Source organism: Lasiodiplodia theobromae, assembly GCF_012971845.1.
Source record: "Lasiodiplodia theobromae strain AM2As chromosome Unknown scaffold_28, whole genome shotgun sequence".
Taxonomy (NCBI): domain Eukaryota; kingdom Fungi; phylum Ascomycota; class Dothideomycetes; order Botryosphaeriales; family Botryosphaeriaceae; genus Lasiodiplodia; species Lasiodiplodia theobromae.
In genome coordinates this window covers 403,574-418,922 of record NW_023336486.1, presented here as the reverse complement: position 1 = coordinate 418,922, position 15,349 = coordinate 403,574, and the positions used below count along the sequence as shown (strand labels likewise).

General features: G+C 54.7%; 5 protein-coding genes across 5 annotated transcripts; 3 read left to right on the top strand and 2 right to left on the bottom strand.

Moving 5' to 3' along the window:
- Positions 1 to 708: 708 nt before the first annotated feature.
- On the top strand, positions 709 to 1,141 carry LTHEOB_8751 (Shikimate kinase; the record flags this gene model as incomplete). The annotated part of the gene is made up of 3 exons (XM_035518263.1): positions 709 to 780; positions 834 to 898; positions 943 to 1,141. 3 exons carry the CDS (start codon positions 709 to 711, stop codon positions 1,139 to 1,141), a joined length of 336 nt encoding a protein of 111 aa, XP_035370056.1.
- Positions 1,142 to 3,866: 2,725 nt separating this feature from the next.
- LTHEOB_8750 (Histidine acid phosphatase) lies at positions 3,867 to 5,518 on the top strand (the record flags this gene model as incomplete). Its single annotated transcript, XM_035518262.1, has 2 exons — positions 3,867 to 4,097; positions 4,286 to 5,518. 2 exons carry the CDS (start codon positions 3,867 to 3,869, stop codon positions 5,516 to 5,518), a joined length of 1,464 nt encoding a protein of 487 aa, XP_035370055.1.
- An 845-nt stretch (positions 5,519 to 6,363) lies between these two features.
- Positions 6,364 to 7,039, bottom strand: LTHEOB_8749 (Translation initiation factor; the record flags this gene model as incomplete). The annotated part of the gene is made up of 4 exons (XM_035518260.1): positions 6,364 to 6,378; positions 6,432 to 6,658; positions 6,775 to 6,849; positions 7,009 to 7,039. 4 exons carry the CDS (start codon positions 7,037 to 7,039, stop codon positions 6,364 to 6,366), a joined length of 348 nt encoding a protein of 115 aa, XP_035370054.1.
- Positions 7,040 to 7,848: 809 nt separating this feature from the next.
- On the bottom strand, positions 7,849 to 8,595 carry LTHEOB_8748 (uncharacterized protein; the record flags this gene model as incomplete). The annotated part of the gene is made up of 8 exons (XM_035518259.1): positions 7,849 to 7,938; positions 7,999 to 8,015; positions 8,070 to 8,167; positions 8,228 to 8,239; positions 8,298 to 8,314; positions 8,368 to 8,399; positions 8,452 to 8,505; positions 8,559 to 8,595. 8 exons carry the CDS (start codon positions 8,593 to 8,595, stop codon positions 7,849 to 7,851), a joined length of 357 nt encoding a protein of 118 aa, XP_035370053.1.
- Positions 8,596 to 9,271: 676 nt separating this feature from the next.
- LTHEOB_8747 (Mediator complex subunit Med12) lies at positions 9,272 to 14,095 on the top strand (the record flags this gene model as incomplete). The annotated part of the gene is made up of 4 exons (XM_035518258.1): positions 9,272 to 11,221; positions 11,276 to 11,562; positions 11,613 to 13,050; positions 13,106 to 14,095. The coding sequence occupies 4 exons, from the start codon at positions 9,272 to 9,274 to the stop codon at positions 14,093 to 14,095; spliced, it is 4,665 nt and encodes a 1,554-aa protein (XP_035370052.1).
- Between the last annotated feature and the right edge of the window lie 1,254 nt (positions 14,096 to 15,349).

Sequence of the window (15,349 nt, the reverse complement as noted above, 5' to 3'; positions counted from 1 at the left end):
GTTGTAATCGCGTCCGGACAGCGCGCAACTAGATATTTGTATGAGCTTACCCCAGTGTCTTTGGAATGCTTTGGTGAGGCGGCGAGCTTTTGCGCGAGTGGTGTAGCGGTGAGTACTAGGTGCGCCAGCTGTGGACAGCGGACGAGGGCTCCGCTCATCGACAGCCGCGACCAGCGGGCAAGATCTTTGCGCTACGCGTCCAAAGCTACCTAGAGGTCCAGAAGCGGCTATGGAATCCATGCGACGCGTAGGCGATGATAGTGTCGCGCTGGGGAGGCAGGTGTTGAGCAAGAGGCGTCCTGCAGTGTCGCCGCCTGTCGCGCGCGAATGCAGTGGCAAGAAAGGAAAACCTGAAGTCGCAGGGGACATCGACTGCTTTCCTAGATCAGTGCGGGATTGTGTAGTTGCGCGTCAAGTAAGGGAGAAAGGTGTTGGGGGTAAGGATGATGTGGACGAGGGAGGAAGTAGTTGTCGAAGGACAGGCGGGCGGGCAAGAAAGAAAAGCACCCACCCACTACGCGCGACTTCCCGATTCACTGCTGTAGGTGTCCTCGGCTGCGCTGGCCTTTCCTACAGCCCCAGCATTAGCCGCTTACACCCAGCACACCGCAGCCTCCATCCTGTCTCTTCGAGCTCTGGCTACGCCATCTTGAAAGTCTCTTCTCATCCACAACAACACTTTCACTACGCGACTGCGACGTCTCTACAATGCAGAAGGACGCTCCGGCCCAGGCGGTTCCTAGCCGAAAGAAGAGCGGCAAGGCTATCTCCGCCCTCAAGGTAAGCCCCATCTACTTAGGAAGCAGATAGAACGCCATTGAAAGCACATATAGAAATTGAAGGCAAAGCTCAAGAAGACTTTTGGTCGCCGCCACAGCGACAAAGCTCCCAGCGCACAGTAAGTACATTACGACTCTTTGGAAACATCGCACAACCTAAAAGGCACACAAGCAGCCAGCCCGTTGGCCACCGCCATCCCACCGAAGATGAGAAGCGCAGGCGCTTCAACGAGCGTCGCCAACACCAACTCCACCAGCAGCGCAGCGCTCTTCTGCCCCTCAACAAGTCGCTCGTCGCCCAATCTCCTGCGAGCATCCCGACATACTACAGGGTTCTAGACTGGCTTGAGACGCTCGAGTAGACAGCAAGCACAGTTTATGGTATACCGAATGAAGAAGTGGCCTCTGGCACTGTGCTGGAGCTTTTGTTCACTATTGAAAAGTAGTATCGTCAAGTTCGCCTGTGATTGATGGTCTGCTGACAAGAGCAAATGACCTTTGAAGGTCGCAAACAACATTTGCTTTGGTCAGAACTGCTCTCGAGACATCGGCCTGAGACTTCAAGGTAAGTGAGACATTAGAGGGAGCTAGGATTCAGTGATCTTTAGTCTACAGTGGCAAGCCGGAAGTTCCCTCGCGCTCCATTGCATATCGGCAGCCATAGCTTGCAGCAAACACATACCAGCAGTAAATCGTTGTTATTCAATTGCAGAGTAATATGAAGACAGTCTCATCCATGGACAAGCATGGAAACTGCTGGAGGGTTGGAAACCACAACCTGAGTACAATGGCATATATGGTGCGACAATGCGCCAGACTGGAGAGTGTCTCCGCATTGCTCACTCGTGTACAGTGTGTTGTCGACCTGAGACGATTGAAGCGTTGCCAAACTTGTACAGAGGGATGCTGCAGCTGATGGCTAGCTGAAGCTATCGTTCGGACGAGAATGTCGAATTAACAATTCTACATACACGTCCGGATGATAGCTTTAGCTACCCATGACATGAACAAAAAAAACAAATCCACGCCAGCCATCGGCTGCGAGAGGGCACTGTAGTACCCTACCTGACAGTTATAGGTGACACAACACCAAGCTAAAAATAGCATCACTCAAATGATTATGTGCAGAGCGAAGCACCTCTTCCCCGCTCATCGCCTTGTCGTCCTCTAACGCTGGAAAGAACCAAAGACCCAAATGCTGTCTCTGCCAGCCTGCTCACAACTGTCGAGCGCATGGAGGTCGCTGCGAGCGTCATAGCTGTCATGCAGGTAAGTAACAGTGTCGCGACCCTTTCCTGGCACCATCGCAAGCTAAAATCGGCCCCACAGGATGCTTCCACGATCATCCAACGGCTCAAGAACCTCGACAATGTACTCGAAAGCCTCCTTGAGCTGCTTGAAAGTGGATAGGTGGTAGTCGACCCTTCTTTTGTACCATCGAGCTCCTTCACAAATCAGGGCAGCTGGATGTCTTTCAAGCTTCGCTGAAGGATTCGGAGAAGAAACTGCAGCCTCCGTGAAGGAATTTTGAACTTATTCGGTGCCATCAAACAGATCGTCGCATGGAACGCATTCTGACATAGCTCGCCGCTCCCGACCCTGATACTTACCATCACCAAAAGTGTGGAGAATGCTTCAAAGATACTGGAGCATGGTTCGTGGAGGGAAAGGCTATCGGGAATTAGAAACGAGGCGCTCCACCTTTGTTGTGGCTTCATTGCATTCGTATGTGCGACTGGCGAATGGGTAACTTACGCATTTTCGTCTCCTCTCGATCAAAGAAGCGCTCAGTATTACGGCTAACGCCGTACGACTCGTAATACGCTTACTCGTTTACATCTAGCACGTAAATCCTGTTACTTAAATACTTCTCTCTTTAGAACTCTTTCTTCTTCAGCAGCTTCTTTTCGTATATAGAACCATAGTTGAATTCTTATTCACTACGTTTCCTAACACTCAGCGAGAAGCGCTCTTATGGACTCTCGAATGGATGGCGTTTTCTCCTCAGCCTGTTCTAATGGAGGAATTGTCCGAAACTCTCGCTATCGAGCTGGATGACCAGCGCGGTTACGATCCCGACCTCAAAGTTGTTTGCATACATTGGTCGCCAATCACGAACTCTAGTGTTGTCACGACATCAATGATATGCCTTGGCAATGCTACAAGCATCCCAGGGTATGACGATGCGATATGGGACTCGTTTGATATAGTCGTTACAAAAGTTTGACCCGAACACGAATTAGTCAAAGACTATCTTCTGGACAAGAGGATCAAAGATGGGTGTGCTGCACCATCTGCAGGAGAGTTCATGTCAAGATATGCATAATCACGTGAGAGATATTTCATGCAAGGGATGTTTATGTTCCTTGGCATAGTTGCTATTATTCGCACGGGATGTATTTTCATTTGGACAACTGAGTTGATGATCGCATGTCCTCTTTAACATCCCCAGACTGCATCAGCACTTATAAAGCTCGATTACGTCCTCATCTACCCTACGCCACAGTCAATCAGCCACGCTGAGCTGCAAGTCCTACTAAGTATGAAAGGCATGAATTTGGGGAATGGATGGGTAAAATCTACATATTGTTGCTTCCAAGAGAAAGTCAATGGTGGGGTACCTAATTCAACCGAGGCGTGGTGCGGCAACTACCTACCCGACATCATGGCGCGCCTACAAGACTCATTCCTGATAAAGCACGCTTGCCGTGATCCACTTTCGCTTTCGAAGCGATATGTGACCCTGTACCATGCAATCACCTGCCGAACGCTGACAAGGGTACAGTGCGGCGAAAGCGCGGCACCAATGAGCGGCGCTCCCAGAAGCACGCAGGACCCTTTCAATCCCCGAACCCACCGGCACCCTCGGTACCCGTCACCAGCACCACGAGCCTGTCCAGCATGGATATAAAGGAAGATATAAAGCCCAAAGGTGTCCTAAAGAGGGTCCTTCCCTTAGGTCTACTAGTCGTAGTCCTCGTCGCGCTCCTTTTGAGCACTAGCCTAAGTCGCGACGGCCCCTCGCAAGTGCCCCTATCGAGCCAACATTCAACGTCAAAGCCAAATTCGGATACCAAAGTGGGAGCCATGTCATTGAACAGCTCCGTTTCTGGATGGCATCCCCCCAACTCAACATGGATCACGCACCTAGACGACGTCATCAACGGGACCGGTGTGCACGGCTTTATCTTCAACGGCTCGCAGCTCCCAGACGGTGTGCCGTACGGCACATACAACTGGTGCAACATGCCACACGTCCGGACATCCGAGTATCCCAGGGTTTCGAGTGATGAGTACCAGCTTGAATATGTGGAGGTGGTAAGTGCATACATTATTCTTTAGCAACACTTCGCTACGTTTTGAGCGCGCTCGAATAGATCCTTAGCTGGAGGATATCGATCTTCAGCTATACTCTTCTGCTCATATCAGACAATCATCCCCGGGAAAAAATTTGAATGAAAAGAAAATGCCCTCCAACTAGTATACCTTACCAATGACCTCTACAGATACATCGCCACCACAAACGGACACCCTACGCCTCGAACACTTTCCCCGTCGAATCCTACTCGTGGGACTGCTTCGACTCCGGTCTCTTCTACTCTGGCGCACCACTCAACCCCTCGGGCAACGACTCCGCCCGCACTTACTGGAGTGTCTACACCAGTCCCTCCAATCCCTTTTCCCCCAGTGGCTTCAATGGAACCTGCCAGTTCCCACAGCTCACACGGGGTGGACTAGACGACTCATGGCAGCACGGCCGCGACCTCTGGGGCGTGTATCACGAGTTGCTCGCATTCCTGCCGTCCGACGACCCGCTCTCCGTCATGGAGTTCCGCGTCACGAACAACGTCATTACTTCCCAAGTCGCGTCCATGCTCATCGCCGGCATGCTCTCCCCCTCCTCGTACTCCCCGCAAAACCCCCTATCGGACTCCACCCCCATCCCCCTCAAGATCCAACCCTCCTCAATCGACTCCCTGGAGCCCTCCTACACCTGCCCCGCCGCATCCGCCCTGCTCTCCCTCTACGGCCCGGGCAGCACCGCCTCTTCCTGGCAGCAGCACCTCACCGCTTCCCGCGCGCTCGTCGCCGAGCTGGACGCCATATCCGGCGTCGCGAGCACCGACAAGGGCTGGCACAAATCGTGGGACCACTACTTCGACAACCTCTCCGCGCGGCTCTGCCACGCGAAGCCTCTGCCGTGCAACAGCACGACTGGAGAAGAGAAATGCGTCACTCAAGCCCAAGCCGCCACCGTCTTCCGCCTCGGCCAGTACGAGTACTCGCGTCTCTGGCGCGCGGCGCCCGAATCCCTCGCCGTGGCGACCGCTGGGTACGGCGTCTGGGTTGCGGAGGTGGCCGAGAATATCCGGACTGCCGTTGCTGTTGCTGGCGCTGCTGCTGAAGAAGAAGAAGCTGAAGGGAAGACGAGGGTTAGGTATAGGCACAACGTCGCGCACGATGGGAGCGTGTCGCGGCTGCTGGCGGTGCTGCAGGTCGATGTGATGGTCTGGCCGGGGATGGGGTCGGAGATCGTGTTTGAGGTATACACTAAGAAAAAGGAAGTGGAAGAAAAGAAAGGATACGTCAGGGTGTTGTGGGGCGGCCAGGTGCTACGGAGCTCGCACCCGGACCTGGGCGCGCTGGATATGCTGGATGCGGAGGTGCTGCTGGCGTACCTAGATGGCCTCGTGGGGAAGGGCGCGAGTAAAGTGCCTGGGTTATGCGGGTTGGAGTAAACGGGTGGTATCGTTGGGTTGCAGAAGAATTTACACTAATATTTCGCAATAATATTTCAGGCCGTCGGATTTCGCCTCATTCACACGGAAAAAGGATTCCACTGACTCCAGCGGTCTTCTCGAGGATTAAAGTCTAGTACAATTCATCAGAAATCATCTCCTAGCCAGTTCGGTCATTTGTCACGTGTGAAATATTGGAAAAAGGCGAAAAGGCGCAAAGACGAAGAGATAAGGCGGATAAGGCTGATTCCGGGCGATGGACAAGATTAAAATTGGCAGGGTTTACGATGGCTTCTTGGAAGGGTTCGCCCCTGCATCCCCGATCCTCGACATTTAGGGGCGATCAGTGATCGGCAGCATTTCACCGAGTGCACGACACAAATTGCATGAATCAATCCCATCAACAAGGAACGATAGTTTGTGATAGGAACCGAAAATCTGCATTCATTGTCCTCCATGCGCCGCATGAAACCGAGTTTCATCCCCCGTAGCAGAAGTATTCTAACTACCAAAGGCAGGCAGCGAAAGTTCAGACAGCGCAGATGGCAGACCCTTCTCCAGCAACAATCAAGCAGAGAGAAAAGGAAGGCTCGTTCAGTCATCAGTCCGCAATTTCGAGGATGAAAGAAGAAAGACTGCAGTCGTAGGAAACCGTTCCAGCCATATGGGTATCTCGCCAACGCCCGCCCCGGTGTAACCGCCGTTACAATGCCGGTCATCGCAATGAAGTAGGCACGGTCCATGCGCGAGTGAGGCTTCGCTCGCGTCGTGGTTGTTGCCATATGCCGTGTGGAATAAGCTGTCACCTTCAGTCGCTGCGGCGGGCGGGGCGAACTGGAGGGCGCTTAGAAACCGTGGACCTGCGAGACGTTAGAGTTATGCCCCAACAGCGCAGGGCTTGCACGCGGCGTACCTTGATGGTCTTGGCATCGAGCTCGAGGCCTTCCTTCTTGTCGGTAAGGAACTCCTGGACATCCTTGCGCTGGTCGCCCTGGAGCTGGATCACCTCGCCCATCTCCGAGTCGTTGACGATGGTGCCATTGCAGGCGAACTTCTTCTTGATGACCTTGAGAATCTTCTTCTGGTCGAACTTCTTGGGCAAGCCCTGAACCGTGGTCAAGGTCTTACGGCCATTGCGCTCTGCAAGTCCCAGAGATTAGCCGCCGCGCGTCCAAGGGGCCGCACGCGAGCACCGGCGCCGAGCGTCGGAGACGACGGCGTCAGGCGCGCAGCCGCAGCGAGGGGAGGGCACGTACGTTGGATGCGAATGTGTATGTAATTCTGAGACTGCTTGGTCTCGCCTGTGTCTTCGTCGGCCTCGGCGAAGGGGTCTGCAGGGCAAGGCAGTCAGCAAAAGGTTCAGAGGTCGAGCGGACGACAGCGATCCTGGCGGACACGGTCGCGGCATGCATGCGCCGGGCGAAAGCGTGGGCGCAGCGAGGCGGCGTGCGGGCGGCGTAAGGCTGGCGGAGGGGCAGGGCGGGGCTCACCGAAGGTCTTGAGGTTTTCGATAGTGGACATAAACCTCAGTCTTTCACTACGGTCTTTGCTAAGTGGTGGTAGGAAGGTGTGCGCGGAGTGGGGCGAGAGTCGCGAAGTGTGCGGGCGGTGGTACGTCGAGGGCGGTGGTGTTGTGAGGAGGGCGAAGGAGTTGGGCGCAGCTAAATAACGAGGGGGGCTTGCCGCGGGGGCGGTCAGTCAGAATCGCCACATGCGAACCAGACTGCGTCCGCCTATCACGCCTCCCGGCTGCTTGCACTGCCCGCGTCGCGCAGCCGGAGCTTCGCTTTCAAGCCCGGCCTAGCCCGGCCTTTGACTACACAATTCCTCTCGTTGCACTGTTATCGTCGCCGCTGCGTTCTTGGCTGCCCTGCGCCTGCTCTGCCGGGCCTGTGCGACGGCGCGACGCGCGCTGGGTCACGCACGTCCGCAGCTGACGTATTGTGACGGAGAGAAACTTGCAGACCTCAACTACAACGCCTGTGATTTGCCTGTCCCGTTGGCCAAGAAACACGCATCGCCCTACCGAAGGGCGACGCTGCAGTCTCTGGAATGCGGCCTGCCAGCGCACTTCTGCCCAGCCCGACCGCCGGCAGAGCTTCCCGACATGCTGGCTGTCTCAAAGACACCTGTTCGAAGTCTGCTAGCTTGCAAATAGCCGCTGCCGCCCCGGCCAAGGGCATTTGCCGCGTACCGGAAATCAACGAGCTTAATTAACTCTGCAAACTTCACAAGACTGAATCATGTGTCGAAAAGTGCTTTTGCATTTGGCATTATCGGCGTGCTTCCCCGTCTATCTCTACTGTTACAGTTAAGTGGCATTCTGCCTGCTACGCCGGAGGCACTGCCGCCGGAGCCTCGGTGCCAGAGCCTGCATTGGCCCGGTTCGGGGGAGGGGGGAGGAAGAGGGGCATGTAGGACTGGCAGCTGGGTGTTAGTGTACTCTTAGTGCAGCGGGCCGTGGACGACCTTCTACGTACAACCAGCAGGGACATGACTGTTACGCCAAGGTCAGCAAGAAGCTCGTTGAGCGCAGCGGGGGGTTACACACAGGCCATCAAGACGCTGAAGTAGCCAGGCGTCGACGCCTTCTTCTTCTGTTCCGGCGTCTCCGCCAGCCAGGTCTGGAGGGCGAAGATGACGGCGGTCCTGGGTTGCAAGTCAGCACGCGTCGCTAGAGGCGCGCAAGGGGCGGTCGTGCATACGTACCAGCCGATCATCCTGTTTCACGTCCGCATTGTTAGCATACTTGCGGGCGGGCCCCAGCGACAATGCTTACTTGTTCCTCGTAAATATCTATTGCGCCAAGTCAGCATGGGATCCCACGGAAAGACAATGGGTGCACTCACGGCGGCCATGGGCAGGGTGCTCGCCATGGTGCCTAGCTGGGCGTTAGCAAGCCCATGCCGCAAGCCAGCGGGCGGCGTGCGTACCAGCAAAATCCGGGTCGGAGCTCGCCTTCTCATTCGGGTCGGCGTAGGGGACGACTGCAGGCGGATGGGTCAGCTCGCACGTGCGGACGGGGCGGGGCGGAGCGCACTCAGGTCGTCGCGGCGCATGTCCTTCTTGCTGGCCATGCTGGCGGTGGATATCAGGCGTGCGGTTGGGGCCCCGGATGTTTGGTGTTGGCGTGCGGTGGAGGTTGCGTCGGCTCAGGGCCTGGGCGCGGAAATCTAGCCAGTGCCTTCCGCGGCAGCCACAATAATTCCGTTCGGGTTGCGCAGGGGTCGCCGCGCATGGATCGATGTCCGCTGGCGCTCGGGGCGACGGCGCCAGTAGCGCAACTGGAGTGCGGGTGGGCCGGCGTGCCACGCAAAGCGTCTGTCTGTCAAGTGTCGGCTGCAATCACTCTCGCGACGGAGCGGTCAGGGCTCATGTCGCGCAGCCTGCTGGGCGAGATCTCGCAACAGGCGGCTACAGCCGAAGACGCCCGGCTGCCCGTGCTTTATCTGCCCCCATATCACGCAAGCCAGCGGCGAGCGCGCGACGCTTACGGCCACTAAGCTCCCAAGATTGATCGGCGCATCCTGGCTTGCCCTCCGGCTGCTCTCGCACCGCGCCGCCAGACCTCATCTTCAGCCCACCACCCTCCTCCACACTGAGTCCTGCGCCGGTACCTTCGTCGCCGCCCCCGTCCTCCGCCCTCGCTGACGCCACTAGATGTCCGATCCGCCCTGCTACTCCCTGTCCGCTTCCTCTCCACCGCAGTAAACATGTCTGCCCGCGCATGATCACGCATGGAGCCTCAATGCGATGACTTCTCGTCCTGGCCCGACTGCAGCTCAGCGCACCACCGCTGGAAATCTCCCGCGCCCACCCATCCAAGGCCGCCCCGCCGTGCAGCAGCATGCCTTCCAGGCCAATGCTCGCCCGCCTGCCGATGTCATTGATCTGACCGCCGACGACGGCAAGCAGCCGCCCGCCGACGCGCCGCCCAAGAAGCCAGCCCAGCAGGAAGACCCTCGCTGGGATGCCCAGTTCGCTGCGCAAGACGGCTTCTCGAGACCCCCTCCTCGCGGTCGGCCCCAGATTTCCTTCGAAGATGTCGCCGACGCCGCGGCCTCGGGGTTCGGAAGAGCCGCCTCCGCCGCCCTGCGCTCCACCGCCATCGCGACTTCCGGAAGCCTGCCCTTCCCCCCACGCCCCGGGTTCCGCGTGCACAAGCGACAGTCGCAGGGAGCGAGGCCCGTCGTGGGCGCCGTGAAGAAGGACGTTGCCCAACGCACCGGTGTCGTGGAGCCTCCCCCCGACGCCGTTTGGGTGTCGCGCGGGAAGACGGTGGATTTCTATCCCTGGGCTGGCAATCACCCGGAGGACAATCTGTCGGCGGAAGTCGTGAAAGTTGGCTACTATGACGATCGCAAGGGTCAGGTTGACCTGAATGCGGGGAAATCGTACGTTGGCCCCCAGATCAAGAACAAATCTACTCTGCAGGCTTTATCCTCGCTTTTCGTTCAGGCGCTTGAAAAACGACAAGCATCTGGACGCGTGAGGGAGCCTTCATCTTTCAAACCGCCTCCCAGAATCACAGTCAAAGATACCCAGCGCGAAGAATGGCTCCGAGATCTGGCAAATCCCTCGCTTCCGCCGAAACGCAGGATCCCGCACGGCATTCGGGGGAAGCTTCTACTGGAACAGTGTCTCAGCAAAAACATACCCATCTCTCGCGCCATTTGGCTCGCGAAATGTGTCGGAGCAAACGAAATGCGCGCTTGGATGCGCAAGGGTGCAAGTAGCACGGGTGGCATGGGCGGTGAGCTGAAATGGGTTCGCGAGTGGACCGTCTTCGTGGAACAGTTTGTCGACAGCACCATCAGCACCTGCGGCCAAGAGAGTTGGCGCGATAAGATGGACTACACTATCCGGTTGGCTTCGCAACTGTACACCGAGCGACTCCTGGACCAGGATCATTATCTCGACTGGCTTCTTATGTCTCTGGAATCATCCGAAGTTGAGCGCCTTCCCATCTGGTTTCTCATGATTCAGATCTATTGGCAAGACCTTGTTGCCGTCCGGCGGCGAGGACGACGCCTGGCCGAAGCGTTGCTGTTGCAGCTTGGCAACATGACCAATGGCGACAACTCGGATGCTGATCACCCGCTTGTTCAGCGGTCACGACAGCTGATCACTGCTTTGGTTCTGCGACATCGTAACTGCATGGTTATCCCAAGGACGTGGAATAGGCACAAGCACATCCTGGAGAGTATGCTTACGAGCACCAGTCAGCCTGCGCTCCAAAGCGCTCTGCGTTCTGTCATTAGGAGAAACGAGCGGCTCGGTGGTTGGAACCATAAGCCGACGCAGACCCACCAATCCCCTCAAAAAACCATCCTCTCGGCTCTTGACTCAATAGCCCTGGACTTCGATCTCAACCATTTTGCCACCGGATGCTTGGCAAGCATGCCCGACACCCAAGCCCTCGCCGTCACTGTACTTCAATGGGCATGCTCTCTTTACCGCGAGGGGGAGCACAGGCTATACATTGCAGCGCGCTTGCTTCGAAAATGGAAATCCAGGGGAGCTGATATCGACAGCGCTGTTCTGACCGTCCTCAGCGATGAGCAGAAGCTGAAAGGTATCAAGCATCGGGACTTTTTCAGACTCGTTGCCGAGCTTGTGCGTTCAAAGCATTTCTCCGTCGGCAGGTATCTTCAGTGGCTGATTGCAAGTGGAAGTTTGTCGACCGGCGGAGACATCACCAAAGTAAGTCATTCGCTCGATCCACGCTATTGCGCATCCACGCTGACGTGCATCCAGAGCGAGGCCTGCAACGTGCGTCTCATCGCGGAGATCCCTCTCCAGGGCCTTCCAGAGCACGTGCTCAACCTTCGACAAACACTGCTCCAAACAACCCTCCAGAACGGTGCATACGAAGCTGTGGTACTAATGGACGACCACAGTGCGATAATCAAGCAGCTGTGGTCGATTTTCGCCCCTGACATTGGTGCTGAAATAACATTTGACATCCCTTTCGCCGACTTAAGCACGAGCGTCAGGCTTGAGATCAGCCGGTGGCTGCGCCAAGAGTTACTTGCACGGCTAGAGTAAGTCGTGTCGCCCACTGTGCAACCCTTAATTTACTGACATATGACAGCTCAAGCTCGGATGACGACAGTGATGAGATGCGAGACGACTACACGCTCACTCCGTCCCGCTTCTATGCCATCAGGGACGTCATGGAGCAGCTGGAAGATTTTGCCATCCTCGCTGACATTTTGGCCATTTCCATGGAATCGGGCGATATGATGATTTTCGCAGCCATAGCTGATACTCTCAACCACCATCATCGGACATTTGCAGCTATTGGTGCCCTCCGGCCTCTGTTCAATAATCTCGTTGAGCAATATGGAAAGTTTAGGCTGGAAAAGCCGTTAGAACGCGCTTTTCTTCTCGCGCTCGCCGATCTCTGCTGCAGGCTCCAAGCAGAACCGAATCTTGTCCTTCAACTCACAACCGATATCACCCGATTGGAACAACGATCTGCAGTGGCGGCATGCTCGCCGGCATCCGACAATATGGCTGACTTCCACAGTGGCAAGATGGATTTCGATGAGGAAATTGATCGCATACTTGCTAGCGGTACGACTATGGATGAGAACATGGTTGCACGAGTTTTCGCTAGGGTCGTCTCACGCATCGGAGAGCAAAATGGAAAGGACGATGGTCGGAATAGCAAATATGGGCTGTGGCTTCAGCGCTTGAAGGCCTTTGACGACAAGACATTCGACCGCCACATGTCTGACACCATCTCCAGTCTAATGCTCAGTAATGGGCAGTCGCTGCTTCACATTCTTCCGTGCGCAGTTGGGTCCGGCTCGCTTTCCCTCGAGAATTTTATCTCTTTTTCGGAGACCACGATTGGCATCCTGAAGAGGTCGAACGTCTCGGCTGCAGCCAATGCCTCGTTGCACGTGTTGGACGCCATTCTACCAATGGAGGGCCTCCACGGATTTGGGTTGGTGCAAGAGATTTATCGGTTCCGGATTGAACAAGAAAAGCTTTGTCAAAGTTCACAGGGGACAGCACTTCAGCTTTTACGGCAAACGATTGAGCTTTGCTCAACTTCTAAGGATCCCAATCAGCCCATCCAGCTTGAGGCTTTGCTACGGAATCAGCGCTTACTTAAGGTCCTCCGCTTCCATGCGTCTCGAAACGCGCAAGATTTTTGTGTGGCCATGGGCATCAGTCCTTCATCAGGAAAGGCAAACACTGCAATGTCTTTGGACGAAAAGCGCTCGACGTTGTTCAAGAAAATGTTCGACTCGTTGATGGATCCGAGTAGTAGCTTAGGCCTGTCAAAACTTGACGCTGAAGAGCAGGCGAGCACCCTTGTCAATGCTGCCGATGATCTTTCAGTCCCCTTCTGCCAGCTGGAGCTGCAGCTTCTCTTCAAGATCCAAGTCTTGTCTGACGAAGAAGGCGAGATTGGTGTCGCAGATGCTATCATCCAGGCTGTCAAAGAGGCTGTGGAAGCGGACAAGTCTATCTGGTCGGATCTACTCACTGGACTGGACGCGGAGATGACACGAAAGGTGAGCGGAAGCTTCCTAGAAAAATGTAACGAGAGATATAGCTAACAGCAAACAGATCCGCGAGTATGCCGAAACGCACGTTCTTTCCGCCGTCAGCACCCTCGCTAGGTCACGCTCAGGCGCTGAGGACTCCTCTCTTTCATCTTGCAAGGAAGGCCATGAGAAGATGCTCCAGAGGTATCTTTCCGTGCTCAACCTCACCGCTTGGAGTATAGAGGATAAGACTCAAGGTCCAATCTGCGCTTCCATCCTGGAAAGGTTCCGGACATTACTCGAGCTGCTTTCACAAACGGCTCAAGCAGCTCCAGCTGGCGACCCGAAGGAAGATGCAATGAAGTTGCGGCAGGGCTCTGCTGCAGTTAGCGCTCTTTGTCCTTGGATAAATGCTCTCCTACATCTGATTGTGGTCCACAAGTCAGTCTGCCAACCCGGCAAAGCAAACACTAGCCACCAAGCTAGTCTGCTCTGGACATTACGCGCCTTCCTTCTCCACCCAGAGCTGCAGCCTTACCCCAAGACAACCGAATACATCCTTGACGTCGCGGCTTCTCTCTCTGACGACCTCCCTGAAGAAGCTCGGGCTCAACTGCTCAAGTATGAGTCCGTCAAACCAATCCATGACCCTCGCATACTCTTCCTTCTCGGCTTTCCTTCAACCATGCAAGATTCCTGGCTTGGCCTCATAACACCTACACAATCCCAAGCCTCTGGCTCAACCAATACTCCAAATCCATCGACCGCCAGTAATGCTGCTAATGCCGCGGCTGCAGCCCGCGGCACAGCAGGGCAACATCAACACCAAGGCTTCTGGCAGCCGCAAGTGCAGCGTACTCAAGCGCAACAGCAGCGCCTCGGAGCCGCAGGTGCAAATGCTGCCGCCCTTGCTGGTGGGGTGAGTGGAAATGGCCCAGTTCCACCGATTGAATATGGCAAACCAGTGCCATTCCAGCTTAGACGCTGGGAGATTCTGCCGGACTCGACTAGTGGTTCAGGCCCGAACGATACTGCGCTGAGCCTCACGTTATTTGACGCTAAGAAGGTTTAAGGGGCACTCACCTTCTACGTTCTACAACCAAAACCATCTAGGCGCCCATCTACACCTTGGATTATCATGAAGAAATTTGGCTCAAGTTGTCCCCTTTTCTTGGGGGTTCTATCTGTCTAAGAGCTTGGCCAAATTCCTCAATGCACGCGCATCGTTGGTTAACTTTTCTTGCATCATGACGCATCTTCCGGTACACCGCATGGGCGTTTGTTTCGTTCTATCATCATCTGTTATAGGCGTTCCGGCATCATTTCGTTCTTCTGCTTCTTCTGCAAGGCGTTCTCGTTGTGGGCATTGCCGTTCTACCTTACGGGGTGGATGGGTGTTGATGGGAAGCGATTAGGGTATACCGTGTTCTTTTTCTTGTCTTGTTCTGTTGTTGGTGGTGATGGTGATGTATTTTCTGACTTCTCGGAGAGGACTTTTATATAGTTATCATGATGGATGTGCTTTGGATGCTCGGATGAAAGCATTGACGAAAGCGCAAGAGGAGGATTCTATTGCATAGTGTCTGTCAATTTCTTTAACTCATGTTCATCAAACTTTCTCATTTATTCCCGGCTTCTCTTCTCCTCATCTGTGTTCTCATCTCCTTTCTTTTCCTTTTGTTCTTTTGGACAATCAAAAGAAAAGTAGATACGCAGAAAAAGAGAGGGCTTCATAAGAGTTATGATTTGAAAACTCACACGAGCTGATAGTCATCGTATTGATAATACTGAGGCGAAATACAGCGCATCGGGGTTGTTTATGGAGACTGGTCGTGTGGATGACAGAGGCTGCACAAGTCCTGACAGCAGGACGGCCGCGTTCTTGCGGGAGACACTTGCACGTGTTTTCCCAAGTACACATCTCTACAGCCTGACTTTAGTAAACTACCCCTTAGGAGTATATTAACTATGCTGCATCATTCTATTTTACTGTATATATTGAACTAATCTAAGTTGGAAATACGGTATTGGATTGACCCTATGGTTAGCTGTGAGTTTTCACTTGATCCACGTTGAGTGATATGACTACCGTTTACGGCTTTGTGCACATGATCAGTCTGCAATGGCAACAATAATTAGTACCTAACAGACCCTTATGGGCTATCACCAACCTTCGAGAATGTTAACAGCATCATCTCGTGATGCATCGTAGACGTGGAAACTATAGTGACCTGTTCACTGTGTAACTCTAAGCTCCAACTGCCCGAGGAGGTCACAACTATATCGTAGTATGCTGTAACATTCCCGGATATCACCGGAAGCTATT